Source organism: Chelon labrosus, assembly GCF_963514085.1.
Source record: "Chelon labrosus genome assembly, chromosome: 5".
In the NCBI taxonomy this organism is placed as follows: domain Eukaryota; kingdom Metazoa; phylum Chordata; class Actinopteri; order Mugiliformes; family Mugilidae; genus Chelon; species Chelon labrosus.
Genome location: NC_140341.1, coordinates 23,093,295 through 23,112,388, shown reverse-complemented (window position 1 = coordinate 23,112,388; position 19,094 = coordinate 23,093,295). Strand labels below are relative to the sequence as shown.

General features: G+C 38.8%; 1 protein-coding gene across 1 annotated transcript in view; it reads right to left on the bottom strand.

The window, feature by feature from the left end:
• The window catches only part of stxbp5l (syntaxin binding protein 5L), a 130,212-nt gene that overhangs the window by 51,238 nt on the left and 59,880 nt on the right, over nucleotides 1-19,094 (bottom strand). The window contains exons 3-5 of the mRNA XM_084544728.1: nucleotides 18,356-18,437; nucleotides 11,960-12,060; nucleotides 5,057-5,191 (exon numbers count right to left, since the gene is read on the bottom strand). Coding sequence (XP_084400854.1) covers nucleotides 5,057-5,191; nucleotides 11,960-12,060; nucleotides 18,356-18,437 — 318 coding nt within the window. The remainder of the gene's footprint in view (nucleotides 1-5,056; nucleotides 5,192-11,959; nucleotides 12,061-18,355; nucleotides 18,438-19,094) is intronic.

The following is a 19,094-nucleotide window of genomic DNA, read 5'->3' as shown; positions in this document are numbered from 1 at the left end:
CCTGAAGTCTTGTAGCAGCATATGATTTTCATCCCTGCCTGCCACTGTGGTCAGACTCTGAAACTTAAACGGCATAGACAGGTGAATATGTGTTTTTCCCTCATACTGTATGATGGGAGCCATTCAAATAGCACACGCTCTGTGAGCACATGCTCAGTCCACAGATTATACCAGCGACCAAAACAGCTGGGCGTTTGCAGCGAAATTGCTGCAGGAATGACAGCTACGGTAGAACCAGTCACCTGTGCACATTACAAGATTTCTACCTGTCATGAGTTTCTAAAACTGAGCCATGCTCAGGTGTGTCGGCAGCCCAGTGTGCCAAATATACAGTACTGTGCAAAATGTTTTAGGCAGGTGTGGAAAAAATGCTGTAACCTAAGAATGCTTTCAAAAATATAAATAATAACTGTTTATATTTATCAATTTAAAAAATGAAACGTGAGAAAAAGAAAGAAAAATCTAAATCAAATCAATATTTGGCGTTACTACCCTTTGCACATCAATTCCCACACTTACCAAGTCAGGGATTTAGTAGGATTATAGTCAGGTGTATAATCAAACAGTTATACCAAACAGATGCTGATGATATGATGATCAGTTTCACATGTAGGTCAAAATGCAAACAGTAATAAAACAGTAACAACTGTGTAGGAGGCTATGAGGAAGTGTCAATCTCTGTACCAAGGTGTATGACGTGTGACAGTTTCATGTCACACGTCATGTCACACGTCACACATTATACAAAAAAAAAGAAAAGAAATGCACATCAAGCTTATTTCCCTTTCCACTCATCTACTGTCTGGAGAAGTCTAGCCAGAAGTGGTCTTCATGGAAGAGTTGCAGCCAAAAAGCCATACCTCCAACATGTAAACAAGGCCAAGTGATTTAACTATGCACAAAACATAGGACTATGGCAAAAAAATATGGCAGCAAGTGCTCTGAACTGATGAGTTAAAATATGAAATATCTGGCTGTAGCAGAGGGCAGCTTGTTCGCCAAAGAGCTAGAGAACAGTACAATAATGAGTGTCTGCAGGCAACAGTGACGCATGGTGGAGTTGCATGTTTGGGGCTCCATTTCAGCAAGTGGATTTGGAGATTTGGTCAGGATTAATGGTGTCCTCAATGCTGAGAAATACTGGAAGATACTTATCCATCATGCAATACCATCAAGGAGATATATAATTTGTTCTGCAGCAGGACAACGACCCCAAACATACAACCAACGTGAATAAGAACTATCTTTGGGGAAGAACAAGAAGTCCTGGAAGCGATGGTATGGCTCCCACAGAGTCCTGATCTCAACATCATCGAGTCTGTCTGAGATTCCATGAAGAGATGGAAGGATGTGAGGAAGCCTACATCCACAGAAGATCTTTTGTTAATTCTTCAAGGTGTTTGGAACGACCCTCCAGAAGAGTTCTTTCAAAAACTGTGTGCGAGTGTACCTAGAAGAAATGATGCCATTTTGAAGGAGAAGGGTGGGCACATCAAATATTGATTTGATTTGTATTTTGCTTCTGCTCGTTCATTTACGCCTGCCTAAAACTTTTGCACAGCACTGTACATACAGTATTAACTAGAAGTATTTGACTGATAATGTGTATTCTTGTACTACATTAACAATTTTGTGAGGGGGTCTGGGTTGGTGATAAACATACAAAAGGCAGGACTTCAATGCTGGTGACTTGGGTAGGTGTCCTGTGGCCATGTCAGTATGGAATCAATGACTTTTTGTCAAATAAAGACAAAATAAACATACTGTGTCTTGTGTCAGCGTTCACTTTTTCCACACTTTTAACAAACACAGTTATCTTTCCATAACACTAACTCTGCTATATACATGTAATCAGTTTTACTTATTAATCATTTCATGAAAAGTATGTGGGACTAGGAGGCTGCAGAAAACTCATTGTTTATTGTACCGACCTAATAGCAGAAATAGCTAAACATGCCAATGTCGATTAAGGTTGACATGATGCCAGGTATAAACATAATTCTGTTCATCAGAGGGATCTATGAACTGCAGCAGAGAGGGGCGCTGAGCTGCTGTGTTTACTCATTTCTCCTTGCATCTCATTTTTTATATCTCATTTTGGAATGAATCTCCTGAAGATGAAATTGCGCATTAAATACGTTACGAAGCCATTTGAATTTCAATGAGAGCCCTGCCCTCCTGTTTGGGCACAGTGGCCCCAGTTGAATTGTTGCTATAACAGAACGCATTCTTTTCAAGAGAGCACACTTTGGTTTGTATTAAATTAATGCATCTGTGAAAGACTGTCACACAAACAAACAAACAAACAAACAAACGCTCTGAGGACACAGATTCACACACAAGTGTAAATACACATACACACGCCAATGTTGCTCGCACTCCGCACTCCCATGTTCACTAAATGTTCCATGGAAAGGAAAAAAGAAAGTCCCTGCTCATCCCTATTCATTTTTTGTGGAAAACCTCCCCAGACAAACAATGTAATTCCCCCGTCACCCTTGTGTGTTGATTAGAGAAGATTTATTCTCTTCTAGTTCAACTTCTCACGAACTCCACTTCAGAAAGGTACAGAGTGCTGACGGTTTGAAAATGCAGAATACGTTATAGAGTCTGCAAAAACAGAACATAATGTGGAGTGTACAATAATTTATTGTTGAGATGGTTGTATTCTCTTCTGTTTTAGTTAGAACAGCCAAGTTACATCTCATATTCTTAAATTGTTATCGTCTCGTATTTGCCAAATATATAACTATACAAAATCCAGAGATTCATTTTTCTTAATGCACACCTGCCTGTTTAGTCACGTCTGTATATATCTGGGACTGATATGACCTCACATGACTTCTCATTTGGAACATCTGGCAATGCTGCATCCTCATTTGTTTTATCTATCAGGTCTTTTGGTACTGTAGGTTAATTGTCCCTTAGTAGACCAGATGACAAAATGAAGTTATATCCAAAATGTCAGTTATTCGATGAATTTATCAATGTACCATGTGAAGGGTCAAACAAGTATGGGAATAGTGGTTTTAAACTCAGCCAGATACTTTCTTTGTAGGGGGTGTATTTTTCTCATGTATTTAATATCTCAAGGTTTCAGAAAGTTTAATATAAAGACACTTTCAAACCTTCTTTTGGGGAAGATTTGAGATTAACTACTGACTTGGGAAGTCCCATGAGAACTACATACCTGCACCTACACGTACAACCAATATAAACCAGGAATTGAAACTATACAGCCGGCCGATGGTTGGAATATCGGTGACATTTAGTTCTCAGCTCGACATATATGTCCATGTTTGGTTTCATTTTTAACATGAACAGATGCTGTTTATGTTTAAACTGCTTATTTTAAACAACGACTACTGGTGCTCTATTCATGTGTCCGACCAATCAACGTATCTTTACTGCACAAAAGGTTCCTCTTGTGCTGGGAAAATTACTCATCCTGAAGTAGCTAGAAAAAAAACTACAACCTATGCCTACTTTCAGTTCCTGCAGTTTGGAAAAGGGGGCATTTTCTCCAACATGAAAAGGTGCTGTGGTCCAAAGGGTCCCTTAAGTCTGGAATTAAATTTTAATTAAATTATGAAAACATTGTAAAGAAGCAAAATGTACTCTTCTTCAAAAACATTGTGTTCTGGTTCTTTTGCAGCTCTGACAACATGAAAAAATAATGTGTATTTACTCTTTAGAGTGTGTTTCTACTTAGTAGAAAGGTTGGACTGACAGACCTTAGCTGTGTGGGATCAACTGTGTATATAGAAGATGGCACTGCAGGCGGTGCAGGTACTTAATGCAGAACTAAGTCCCACATTTGAACCATATTTTATTCTTCTACTGTGTACTTACACTACAGTCTTCAGCCACACAATGTGAAATTTATTCAGGAACTTCTGAAGTTGTGAAGCATGATGCAAAAGAAATTGAATGAGTTCTCTGTTGAATTTGTGGCGAAGAATCAACAAACCCAATATCCAGTTAAAGTCCTTTCCACTGTCACTGCCTTCGAGACTTTCGTAATGATTGGCAGACAGGCCTCCCACACATACACATCAGTGTTAAGACTGCTCACCATATTTTGGGCTGTCACAAGGCAACAAGATGTCGTGGTATAAGAGTGACTTGTGACTGACACTGCAGCAGTAAACTTGTCAGGGTAACACCAGAAGAGCAGCGCGTAGGTGGGTGAAACCAAGAAAAACAAATGGGCATACAATGCAGCTGAACACAATTTATGTACTTGATGGTGCGTTAAGTTGTCAATTGGCAGAATATGTCAGCTTCATAGACAATACTTGCGACAAACAAAAGTGCATGTCAAATGACAAATTAATAAAGGACTCTGTTTCCTGATAAGTCGTTTTAAGATTAAGTTGATTTTGACTTTCATATGTAAAATATCATAATTGTAGCACCTGTCAAGCCTGGTTTTCTGAAATTCAAATGCAAGAGTAGTTCAAGTCTCAGTTTGCTATGGCTTCAGATAACTACAGCATTCAATATGACAGAGAAAGATTCTATCTAGCAAATGGTAATATTCTAAATGAATTATTAATTAAACAGTAATGTATGAGTTCACAAGAAACTGGCCAAGAACCATTGCGTGTGTGCCTATGTGTGGGTACAAGTTTTATGGTGACAACAAAGCGATGCATATAGGTTATTAAAGTTATTATTACAAATCCACAGCTCTAACAGCTCTAACAATAAAGTCCATGTTGTTCACTACTCGTCAAACAACCAAACTTAAGAAATTTGACAATCTTTAAGTGTGATAATACATCTCTCAGCTGTCTTTATCAAACAGTTTAACCAGATCTTCACACTGTAAAAAGCTACGAAATGCACAACTGCCAATAAAACATATTGTTGAAAATTCTGAATTCTTAATGTATTTTCTTGATTTAAATTCACAAAAAGGCATCTGAATCTTGGCACTCAATATTTCACAACCACATCCTGTTGCTCCAGCTCCCATCCACACCACCAGCAGCATCATCATTATCATCACCGATTAGAAGTCATCAAAGTAATTGCAGTGTAAGATACTCACAATTCTATGGCCTTGTTCCACATGATGACGTATCCAGACAAAATAAAGGACTCGATGTTGACGATGTGTGTGTTCCCGCGCTCCGTCCCCACATACAGCCATTTACTCTGAAAGGGCAGGTGGCAAAATGTGATCCTGGAGAACAAGAAGCAAAGGAGGAGAGGATCGTTAGGGTGTTAGAGTATGAACAGTAACTGTTTGTATATTGCACATTATCTTTCCATGTTGCATACAGCTACCTGTTGAGGTATATTGTCTGTAGTTTCAATTGATGAGTGGTTATTTGTGTTCAATATGATGCAAACAACAAAAGAATTACGAATGAGCCAAGTGGTACAGTGGGTTGTACACTAGTTGCATGATCAGGGTTCCACATGCCAAAGAATTCTTGGGCACAACAATGAACCCCAAGTTGCTGTGATGACAGATCAACACCTTGCATGTCAAACTGTACTTCAATTCACATAGAAAGGCCCCAGTCGGCCTGGATTCGAACCTTCTTGCTGTGAGGCATCAGTGCTAACCACCACGCCACTGTGCCGCCCCCATCTAAACCAATCAATCAAATTTACATAAAGGTAGGAGGCAACAGAACAATGACTGGACAGCAGACAAAGTGATTAAATCATTGTGTAGCAATGGTGGCTGCATTATGTAACTATCAACATGGATTCTACACGACAGACAGTCTCCGTGTCACTGTCAGAACATTCACTGAACCGGTGCTCAGTGGTAACAACTTCCCTTCTTCACAGGAGTTGTACCATGACTCATTCAGAGATGTCATGGCCTGACTCATACTGTGTCATAGTTTAATTTAGAACACAGTCGTGTTTTCCAATGCAGTACCCCTCACGCAGGTATTATTACATATATTCGCTCTTTCTGCCCTTTGTGTTGCCACTCCTGCATCTCTCTTGTTTGAGAACTTTTGCACTAGGCCTGTAAATGCGTTTTAAGCCTCTATAAATACCTAGGGTCTTTCAAAACAACTGGCAGAAGTAGAATCCTGAACTTTTTCTGCGTTTTGTCACATTTCGCAATTGCATTTCAGTGAAGGATAAGCAGGTTCACCATCTAACAAATACTCGCTTTCCCTCTGTTCAAAGCTTTAAATATTATTAAATCCCAATTAATAAATGCAGAACACTTTCCACACACTATACTGTTCATTTTGCATGGTCTTTACTGATATGCAATTTCAAATCTACAATAGTACAATCTACAATTATTCTAATACGATCATACCTGCTTTAAGGTGCTAGTAGTCAGCCAAACACCTCAAGTTTAATAAAATATATTCATTGAGCATATTTTCTGTGTCTATTAAGACCATATTTCCTCTGACTTTTCACAGCACCTTTTAGAACTGAATGTTTTGCTGTTTTTAAATGCCTAGAAAACATATTCTTATTCCACAACTTTCATTATTGTGGCAAATAAGATAATAATGATGCAGGGCTGCTTAAGCCATTATTGTTCTGCCAATGGCACGAAACATCTTTGCAAGCTTCTTAACGAGGGAATAAAGATCAGCACAGCACAGTAAGTCACTCTTGCCCATGCTGATTACCTTGTAGCGATGGGGGATCATTGGGCTGTAGCCCCACAGCCACCCACCTAGCAAGCGGCAGGATTATTAGATAGAAGACAAATGAGATGGCAGACAATTCAATAAGGATTTTAGGGGCTTGAAGAGATGACAAAATTCAACCTGGCAGGGGGCGCAGAAATATTATGCGAGCAACAGTGGATTATCCAAAACAGTCTTTCACAACAAACATTTAGATATCAGGCACCAAATTTGCAAATTTCCTTGTTTAAGAAGGCCTTTTATTCAGACTTTCTTGATTATTGGCTAATCATTTAAAAAAAATATATATATATAATAAAATAAAAAACAAATTATGGGAAACAAATCTATTTAGAATCATCCCAAACAAGTATAATTGTGCAAATTGTGTATCATCAGGATTAATCATTAATAGCAATGCATCCAATTTGCCAGATTTCACAAAAACTTTTCTGCAGTAACATTCAAGTGATTATATATCCTTCTCACTCATTATCTCTGTTATGCACTGATCATTCACATACAATCTCCCAGGAAATATCAAAGACAAGATTTTAAGAAATAAAATTCAATGGAATAAAAGATAAGGAAAGAGTTAAGTAGAGATGAACAGAGGTCTACAGGGCAATTTATGGAAAGTCAAAGACATAGTTTTGACTCCAGGCAGTCAGACCAAGCATCATAGCGCTTTATAATTATTGATCCAAGAAGACAAGAAGAGACATGACTTTATCTGCCAGCTGACCAGCCTGTGTAAGACCAGCCGAGGAGCAAATACCCGTAATGAAGTTAACAGATGTAGAGATTAATTGAATTGGTGACATCATCTGGGGAACTGGCAACCTTGCCATCTGCTCTGCTTGACTCATGACACAGCTGCTTAAGAAATTCCACAACAACATCCTGTATCTGTAAACAACAGACATGCTGCATAAATTATAATGACAGATGATTCCATTAGCTCACATTACTCTTTTTAGTATGCAGAAAACTGCAGTAATTGTACAGTGTGTCATGTATTGTGCATGCATTTTGTGGCAGACATGAGATGCTGGCTGACAGTCATCACAAAATTATACTCTCCACAATTTCCCGTGATTCATACGTTATTCTTGTGGGATTCAGCTGGGGTGTTGGGGTGCTAATTGTCAGAGGTTCAGCCTAGAGACACCGAGCTAAATGGAAAGCGACTGCCCAGCCTCTGAAGGATGACTCATGATGCCCTTTTTCTCCTTTTGTCTTAGAGCATGATTCACTGCTCTTCTGCTGAGAGCAAGTGATTCTACCTCCTACCTTATCGCACCACAAGACAGGTAGAAAGCTACTGAAAGGGCAACACCTTTGAAGTGAAACATTATTCCAAACATTTACCTCTGTGTGTGTGGGCATATGTAACACACAGTGCTAGGTACAGCTTCTGAGCTATGAGACAACTGAAATGGACAGGTTTATAGAGGCTGGTATGTGGTGATGTTACAAAGCAATATCTATAATCAAGGGAAAACTTATATATTATATTATATTTCTGTTCTGTTACACGTTGCTGCTATCCATTAGTCCAAATTCACAGTGTCCCCAACCAGAATGGCGTTAGCTTTAAACTCAGGATTAAAGGCTCTGCGAAGCGGATCATGAAAATGTCTGTCAAATGATTTGTTGGCTCAAAACAAAAAAAAAAACAAAAAAAAACAAACAAACAAAAAAAAAAGGTGTTTAACACAGGAAAACTACCAAGTTACTGTGTATACATAGGAGATACTAGAATCCGATTTTTGCGGCCACACATCGTTGAGTGCCTGAGACCGTGACAGGAGATTTCTGGCTACTTCCAGCAACTGGGTGCTTGCCGTCCTGTCAGTTGCTGGATGCAGCTGCCATCCTGTTGTCTGTTCTCAATACAACATGCGTAGTGAAGTGTTTTAACACATTCAGCACCAAGATCAGCTCCGGACTGTTGATGAAAAATGACAGGGTCTCTCTCTCTCCCACAAATCAAGACTGAATCATTCCTCTACAGATTTCCTACATGTGAAATAGTCCCAGGGGGATGACCACATGATTTAGAAACATCATTCCCAGCAACTGCATCGCCAAAAGCACTGACACAACCTTGTGAGGCTCGACATATGACAGTGGAGAGTGTAGCACCTATATCTTGCAGATATGTAGTTGACTAGGAAGAGGAGAGATAATCTGACAGTGTATGTCAACGTCCAGTGTTGACAAGTCCTGCAGAAGTACCATCATGTGGTGAGAAGCTTTCACAATAGCCAAAATGATCAGATCATTCACAAAACAGCACTCTGATGCCCTTCCTGTGAAATGGCTCCAGCACAGTTTTTTTTTTCATAACTGGAAAACTGAAAGCAAACCAGCTGTCACTTCTTGAACAACGAAACCCAAAACTTTTCAATATATGTTTCCTTTAGTCATGTTTCCTTTGAAACACGACTGTATGGATGAAACAAACACTTCCATCCAATCATCAATTAGGTCTCTGTTGTGATGTAAGTCTTGAATTGAGCTTCATGATGTGATTTTTTTTTTATAGTAGGACTGAGATTTTTCTATCTCTGTGAGAAAGCTTATTGCTCTCTTGAAGGAAAGCAAAAACAAAAAAAACAAAACATGTCCAATGACTCAGACAAAGTTCGTGACTTGTAATATAGCAAGCAGAGTGAGTTTGCTTGACTTACACTCATCAAAAGTGTATTGACACTGACCCTGCCTTGTTCTGGCCAAAGAAAACTTTGGAGGAAAAAAAAAACAGTGTGCCTCATACTTTTCAGATTAACATTATTTTCCATTACATTCAGTAGGGATGCAGTCGTGTTCATTAAATGTCCTTGCCCATGACAGAGAGGTCGAAGTCATCTTTTCATCATAATCAAAAGATGTTTTTCTTGCACACAGACAGAAGGCATGAATTAAAACAGAAAATGAAAACAGAAAATCTCATCATGTCAATCTGATCTGTTTTATAATGTAGCACAGGGTATACAGCAAAAGAACAGGAATACAGATATAGTTGGGATTGGGATGTACAAGGCTTTCTTCACGTGATTGACCAGTTTAGATAATCTCTCTGTTGTCTGTGGTGACATTCCTACAATGGCATACTACTGTGATATAAGTCAACCAGCAATGACTGGTTTACCAGAGACAAAGTTTAGCTTAGAGGAACTAGGAGTTGAGGAAATTGAAATTGATTTTGTAGTGAATGTAACTAGGGTTTTATGAATTCACAAAGTCAGAGCATCGTAGAAACATTTCTGATACTCCAGATAAAAAACAAAAAGCCTTCAGATGGAGGATTACAGTCCAAACAGTATGATGAAAATCAGAACAAACGCGGTTTTACCACTGGTGTGGCTTCTGTTCGTTGGAGAAAGCTGAAATAGTGTGGCTGAGGGATTGTAGACATACTGTACCACACACCTCATTGTTTTTTGCATGCAGACAAAGCCTTCCTAGAGGGATCTATAGTCCTGACAATAGTACACTAGTGTGTGTATCAAATTTAAATGTGGATGTACTGTTATGGCAAAGAAGAACTCTAGAGAACTCTACTCTGCTACCTTGACTTGAAAGGCAGAAATGATGGACTGCAGGTATGTTCTGGGTAGTTAAACAACTGCAGTAGATTAGTGGAATATTGTGCCCATTTGAGTCAAACAAAGGCATTGTTTTTCTTAACCGAGCCAGAGGCTCAAAGTGTTTTGCCAAACACGGAAGAGGTTTCTAAAATGAAGCATCAGCATTACGATTCCATTGTTTGCCATTAAACTTTCATAGTGGAGAGCAGACAATGCGCTCCTGCTGTTGGGAATGGAAAGAGTCAGGAATCGAAAGTGTAGCTTACCACCTCATCCCTCAGACTCTTTTCCACATGGGCTTAAATAAAGCACTGGTTGAGACAGAAAGAAACTTGCTTACTGAGGGTGTGGTGCCCCTTCATCTAGACAGGGAAGAGGTATGTCAGAGAAATAAATAAAGAATGATACATGGAAAAGAGGATAGGAATGGATAAAATACATTCCTGGTCGGAATAATGTAAGAATGTTCAACATTTAAGAGCAACACACAACAGAGAGGGAGACGGTGGCATTACCATACAAACAAGTCTTCTTCTAAACATAAGACACTCTCCATTTGCAACTTAAAAGGAATTTCCAAGTTAGATTTCCATTAAAGCTACACAATAACTCAGTGTAAACAAGTTTATGCAGATACAGATGTGCTAATTAGGTATACACTGCATAAATCTTACCCTATGTGATGAATAGTTTCATTAGGCAAAAGTCAAAGTCTAAATGGGTTTCTTAATTCATAGATTTTATGTTATGTAATATGTTGCTGTGAGAAATTGTTTAAATTTAAGTTTGAATGGTCAATGGCAGAAGTAAAATTATTTAGTAGTAAGTTGTTGCAGCCCAGTTTAGGGGGGGACATGTTGAAGGTTTTGGCTTTGGCTGATGGGAAGTCAGCTCTCATGCCTGTGATGGTAAATGTGTCTGGTGTCACACAGTGCAGAAGGAGCCCTAACTTGAGACTGACCAGAGCTTTCAGCCGGCAAGTCTCGTCTGGGTTAGGGTGAAAAGGGATCAAGGTCAGAGGCAGAACAGAGTTCCTGGCCTAGACCACAGACTGTATAAAGATGGACAGCGGAACAGCTCCTCAAAAGTGAACCCAAAGCAAGTAGAGCTCCCCCTGGTGACTGGCTGCAGTATAAGTCATAAGCTCCACCTCCTCCATGTTAGTGGATGGGACTTGGGGCGAACTAAAACACTAAAATTTCTGTCATTTCAAGTAGTTTTATATAATTTTTTGTATAAGTTTCATTTTAGTTATTTGACGCTATAGAAACGGGATGTCATAACATGTCATAACATGACATAACATGACATAATGGCGACCACCAGTTGCCATGCCAACTACTCCGTAAAGCGGTCCATGGGAGCATGAGAGTTGTAAAAACAGTTTTTAAAAATAAGTACACGTGTATATTCCAACATTCCCTTGTAACTGGTGGAGGTAGAATAGAGTGTAGTATTAATTAAACGAAAACGCGAGTGAGTTTGGCAGAAGTATGGTTGGGTCATCGATATCGCGGCTCCACGTGGCTCCACTCTTGGACCATACTGCACGGATTCTGGCTCCAAGTCACAAGATGGCACCACCCGTATCCCCGGGAAAATAGCATCAGTTTGGCCAATGCAAAGAAGTGGAGCAAAGCCATCCATATTTATATTGTCTATGACCGAGACCTGTGATCGCACTGTGCTTCTTGATGATGATGTCACAGTTGAGAGGGTATAATCTAGGCTTACCTCTCTCTGTTGAATTTCAGTGAATGCAGGATCGCCGGCCGCCTTTGGCGCAGATTCCACAAGTGTAGCGTGTCATCTGCACAGGCTGTGACCAACGCCCCCTATAGGACAAAAAACAAGGACATCAGTATGGAATTGTTATGTGGATGCAGAGGATATCTTGCCTTTTGGATTCAACCCAAGTGCCTTCAGTCCTAATAACATTAAAAAAATTATCTCGGGCACAGCATTTGCAGTATTTCTAATATAATCCAGTACGTAATGTATTGAAAATTCATATATTGTATGAAAAGGAACTCAAGAGACGCACGACTCAAATGTCTGTACATTCCTCTCAACTGCAGTTTGGAAATCAGAATCAGAAAAGCTCTTCTAAAATTATATATCAACATTAAGGCACCTGTTACTGTATCAGATACAGTAAATTAAAAAAACTTAAATGTGTGACCTCAGACTGTCTTGGCTGTGAAAAAAACACGTGGGCATTATATGATACTGGATGGAAAGGGTTAAAGGAGCATAAATTATTTCCAGATGACATGAGCTGGTGACCTCATTGGTGTTTTACTTCTGAAGAGAATTGTAATTACTGTGAAATTCCCTGTGTGGCTTTGCTACCAGGGCGTCACTGTAAAGACTGGAGCCTAGGGAGAATTTGGCTTTAGATTACAAACTTAATCATGGGATTCAAGACTGCATTGTACTGTGCAAGGGAGGATGAAAACATTCCTGCCTTCTGATTTACATATTTTCTACTCCGTCTGTGTATATAGAAAAATTAATTGTATTTTCTGCAGCTTTTCGAAATAAGATATAAATGTGATTACTTTTTATGAATTACAGTGAGACAATCAGATGACTTAGCGTCGCAAAACATGAAGGTTAAAAATGAACCTCAACTTTACAGTGTTGTGACTTTTACATGTCACTTGACACAGAAATGTACTATACAAAAATCAACAGATAGCAAGGAACATCATTATTTGAACCTTTTCCACCCACTGCCTATCACTGTGTTTGATGCCGTATCTCCACATACAGAAAATGTTATAATTCACCTTATTCGTGTTATATCTGCCTGATGGGGGATGAGCAGAGGATAACCTGGCAAAACTATTTTGTCAAATGCTGTATATCATTTTATTTCTTATTCTTTCCAAGAGTTTTCCTTTCATTTGGACTTGTATGTTTTTTTTCCTATGCAATATAACTGCACCCCAGTGAGATTAAAACATTTTTATAATGGTAGAATCATTAATTTCCCATATAATTGTACTCCATATTTCCTACCACACTATCTTCAAATTAAGGTGTTTTTTTTTTTGAGTGTTTCCAATCCGATTAAATGTGCTGATAATTTGGGTGGGTGGTAGCAGCGGGGAGGGCACCATCTTATAAAAAGCTAATTTGCGTGCATATAAGTTCAATAACAATGTCTGTGTGTGGGTTTGTGTCACTAATTCTTTCAAATAGAACTGCCTCATCTATTCTTTTTATAATTTATTTTGGATCACGTTGATTCCTGGAGATCATGATGACTTTAACGTTGTATCATTATGTCATCTGATCTTATTATTTTGTGTTTACTTAGGTAGCCTACAAATAGCCTTCCACTTGTAGTCATTTCCTTTGAAGTAATGAGACTTACTGCAACTCAGATTCATTTCATAAGATAGTATTTCTGCAACTGCAACTTAGTATTGCATTGTATTTTAACTTTGCATAAATTCCTCCTTTTGTCAGGGTAAACTAGCTAACAGGTCATTAAAACTCTGGCAGACATTGGTTTAAACATTTAGTGATTTAATGAGCCATGTGCGACATTATGGATCTAAATAGAGATAATATGAACCTACATTCTCGACTAATTCTAAAGCCCCATTAACCACCTTACAACTGTCACATGATATTTCTGAAGATCTTTTCCTTATGGAGGTGCATTTTTTCACGTGTTGACAAAGCCAAAAAGGCAGAAGGCAGAGGAGGAGATTGAACTGGAGTAAAGGAGGTAGAGCAGCAGCTAATGAAGAAATCATAAAAGACGGGAAGAAAAAAAGAACAGCACGGTGAAAGTCTTTATAGCAACAAATGCAAGGAGACCGGAACAGGTACAAAGCACAGTAGGGGTTAAATCAGCTGGGCCTTGAGAAAATTGGCATTGCAGTTAGTAGGTTGATAGTTTTCTCTACATTTCTTTCAAAAAGCTAAAATGCGAGATGTATTCAGTAATACAAAGAATGCTTTCAAACCCTAATACTGTGTACTTCGGTATTGATTTGGTCAATGAAAAGAAATGTCTTATTAAAAACTCATCACGATAACCGCCATTTCTTAATTAATCGATATGTCAGCTAAAACGTGGCTTGGTACTTAGAGGAACTGCCTGAGGGGTTGAATAAAACTAAAATGATCAAAGCATCCAGCAGAGAAAAACAGCAGTTTAGGCAGGGCACATAATCTGTCTGACACCTTTCAATTCATATCATGTTGTGTGTTTTAGATGTGGTATTCAACAGCACTTGACACATACATGAACATTTTTATTTCTACTGAGAGACAAGCCATTAAGATTTGTATAATTCGAGGAATTCTTTCCATGTTCCATTTGTTTTAAAAAAATATAATTTGCCACTAAACAAAAGACTATGCATCTTGTTTTAGATATACAGTGCCATGACCCATGGTTGGATCCAGCCCTCAGCACAGGTCTCCTCACCTTTTCCTTCTCTGAACAGTTCTCCACCTTCACTCCACCACCAAACCTCGTCTGACACCACCCTTAAGCAACCCTCTCAGCCTCTTCATATGTATTATTCATCAAGCAAAATAATGAAATTCAGAATAGGGAAACAAACACATTAATTAGCCTCTTCACACCCTCCACTGACAGTGACAAAAAAAATATAATTTTCTTCTTCAACTAGAGAATGAGAGGCTTATGAGGATGACATGGTATGAGATTATGACTATATAATAAGACACTTGACAAATAAATATGTTAAATTGCGTGATCTGTGTGATAGAGAAAGGATAGATGTTCTTAATGCATGCAAAAGCACACCACTCACAGGGACATGCAAGAAGTGGTCTCTTTTGTGCGTTTGTATTTCTAATAGGAATAAGTCATTACACCTCACTGAATGTCAAGAGGCCAGTCTGAATATGCAAGCCAACCATTAACAGGGCAACCAACAGCCCACACACTGAATCAGAGAGAGGGCTTTGACAAACAGCACTGCTAATAGCCACTCTGTCAAACAATGGGAAGACCTACAGACACTCTGAGAATACAAAATAGAAATCAGTGGGGAGTGTGTGTGCCTATGCACCATATGCATCCATGCACATTAATATGGGGACTAATGTAGAGAGAAAGACAATCTAAATCCCCATGAGGTATCCCAAAGGTATTCCTCGGCACGTCAAGGTATGTAATCTCCTCCTAGCTGGCTCAGGAGGCATCTTTCTTAAAAGCCCGGGCCACCTCAACTGGCCCCTTTTGACACAAAGGAACAGCGGCTCCACATTAAGCTCCTTATTCTATGTCTAAGGCTGAATCGAACCACACTATGGAGGAAACTAACCGCAATGCCATTGATTTGGTCGCAACACAAAGTTCATGACCATACATCATAAATCAATCTCCACCATAACAGTTCATAATAGTCCCAGTGCATGCTGAAGATCACAGTCTAATGAAACCAGCTGGACCACTTCATCAGCAAAGAGGTGAGGTGTGATTCTGAGGTCTAGATGGAATGACGTACCAATTTGGCTGCAAGGCCATCAGCAACCAACAGTTGCGGTCACATGGCCCTAAATAGGCTACGTATAACCAGGTAGCAGTGAAATGTTCTGGCTGTGATGTGATTTTGTTCCATCCCCTGGATGGACTGATACAATACCAGGAGCATTTCAGAAGTGGAGATTTTTGTACAATTTAGCTGACTTACTGATTTGGTCATTTTTATTATGTTGTGGTGAGGTGAATGTTTTCTTAATTATGTATGAACAGCACAGTCCATTGTTCTGAAACATTGTGGCACTGCCATTTAATATCTACTGTTTAGCCCACACATGTTATGAATACTGACACTGTGGTGTGCATGTTGTGAAAAAATTAAATGGTCCTGAAAAAAGACTGGGCCAAATTTCAATTCTAGTCTGACTCTGATGATAAACAAATATGCACAAAACAAAACGAAATTGTGTCAGGGCTGCACATGCATAAAAACACACAGTACATACACAGTCACTCAAACACAGATGCATGCATCTACAAGTCCACTTACTTAACAAGATATACTTGAACCCAGATAATACTGTGGCATGCATGCTCTCAAATAGATACACGATGTTAAACTCTTACACAAACCTTTGGGTGCTTATACACAAACATAGTTACATGCACATTGAAAATACCTGTCACACAAAAACACACACTCCTCTTCAGACACATCCACCTCCATTTGCCTCAGACACATCATAAGTAGGCCAATGAGCAATGGAGAAGTGGGCTGAAAGAGCCAGTGGGCTTAAAAGGAAATTGACTGGGTAAAGGAATAAAGCAAAGAGAGGGTAGAGGAGGAAGAGAGGAGTGATTACATCAGAAAAAAGGAGAAGACGGATGAGAGACAGCTTTATGTTTGAGACTTGCATGACCCGGCTTTTGCTCGAACCTAATAACCCCTTTTCCCCCCCAATACACCTACAGTATTTTTCTAGCACGCAAACTAGATATCAAACTGCTGTTAAAATCCTATCAACTACTTGACACAGAGGACTGCTATGTGTCTGCCCACACACTACTGGTCTATCAGAAGAAAAGTGAGCCATAAGAGAAAATGGTTTAAGAGGCAAAGAAGAAAAAACTTCTCTGTAATGATCCCTTAATTAAAATAGCTAATTACATAGTGTTTTGTCTCCTGCGGTTCTGTATCAAAAGAAATATGTTTAGTATAGCTAAATTAATGTCACCAACAATTTCAGACAAAAACACTGAGAGATATTAACTGATAGTACTCCACAAGACTGGATGCTATAAACTGTTTATTAATATACGCCATCATATACTTTTCCAGACTGAGATTTCTATTAATAATAATAAAAAAAAAGACTTTTGCAATTGACTCCACTGGACACTGAAGTCATCCACACTCGAGTGCATTACCAGTGGTGCATAATCCAATTTGTCCTTTATCCAGTAACATAATATGGTACCCAAGGTACTCCAATAAAGCTTCCATTTTCAAGATTACTGTTCCCTTCATCTCCATTTCCTAGTAACAATGCTACTCTAGCCACACAAAGTGTCTTCCAACAGGTGACATCTTTTTTTACTAATACAACTTTTAGACAGGCTTCTCTTCAGTGATATTGATTTTTGTCTAATGTACCCCATTGAGAACAGACAATATAAACCAATGAGCTAAACCATTATGACCACTCACAGATGAAGTTGTACTGATGAATTTCCATTGATTATCTGGTACTGAAGCTGGATGGGATATATTAGGCAGTAAGTGAGCAGTCATTTCTTGTAGGCACTCACTATGGGAGAGTGACTTTAACAATGTCATGTTACTGAGTTCTGGATTTTCTTAGTTTTTCTGTTTTGGACTTTTTCAGTTATATTGACATTTTTATTCAGTTTGGGTTTTCTCATACTCTTATACATTCTGCCGTCTAAAAGACGTTTTCTCTGTTTTTTTGTTTTAATTTGAAATGCTCCTTGTCCCTGGGTCTTTCAGTTATTTTGCTATTTTGCTTCACTTGTGATTTTACCGTCTGATTTATTTATTTTTTTGTTAGTTTTTTTTGTGCTGAATTTATTCCCAGTTGTTTGTCAGTATGCCTCTGGATTTTCACATCGATATTTCCTGTTTTTTTCTGTTACTTGTGTTTTTGTGTTAAATTATTTAGTTTTTTTTGTTTTGTTTTTTTCTCAGTTCTACAATTGCTATTTTCTTTGGATTATATATATGTTTTGGGCCCTTCCTCATCATTACTATCACAAACCTGGGTCGACCAAATGGGTGGGAGTGTCTCAGAAACAGCATGGCTTATGAGGTGTTCCTGGTCAGCAGAGGTAAGTTTGGTGGGACAAACCAACAACATTGCAGCAGCTCCAACTATTAACTTCCAGAACTTCAACCTTGGCTCTGCTGCTTGGAGCCAAATACTACAGGATACAGGAGAGAAGTCCAGAGTACTAACAACATACGCTGCATGTTAGTAATTTGGGCTTATCGGCCTTGAAGAGCTGCTACATTCACCCCGTTTTCTCTCATTTATTTCAGATAGTACCAGTGCGTATACTATACTCATCAGTTCAATGATGAGCAAAACACAAAAGGTTAAAGACACTTATATGTATCGTAATGGATTCTCGCTTACCTCATTGATGAGGAACTGCAGTTGAAGAACAGCTGCTCCACTCTCATGCTGACAGTAACAGTCCACCCCTGGTCGTCCCAGTCTGATGACATCACAGAGTCAAGGAAGTGTACAGTAGTACATTATACGTATATCAGCACGACACTGACAAAAAAGGTGCAAATTTAGATTTACAGGTAACAGTCTTTGTGAAGGACTATTACACACACTGCATTCAACAGACAGGATGTCAGAACTCAAAATTTCATGGTGAAAAGTCATCGTCAACATCTGCAAGTTCCAAAGTGGTGAAACACTATGGCTGCCAGCATCTTGGTTTCATTAGTTTTCTATTAACAACAAAAACCTGGCATAGCAAAGAGATAAGTGGAAAAAGATGCAGAAGGAAAATTTGCTTTAATAGATCAGAAATACGAAAAGGAATATTTCAGAATGTAAAATGTGGTGTGACGTAATGTACAGAAACCTTTCTTTCTTTCTTTTTGGGGGAGAAAAAAGCCAGATCTCGTAGTCAGCATGCTGGATGCAAGATACAAGAGTAAATACGTCATTATGTTTAACTACTTGATGGATAAAAGGAACACATGACAAACATACCGTTGTATGACCAATAAACATTTAAACTCATACTATAGGACAAAGGGCTATTTCATCCATTTAGTTTGTCTGTATAAAACCTTCCCCTGGCCTTGATCTTATATTCTACTTTCAGTTCTGTATGGGGTTACCTGTATTAACA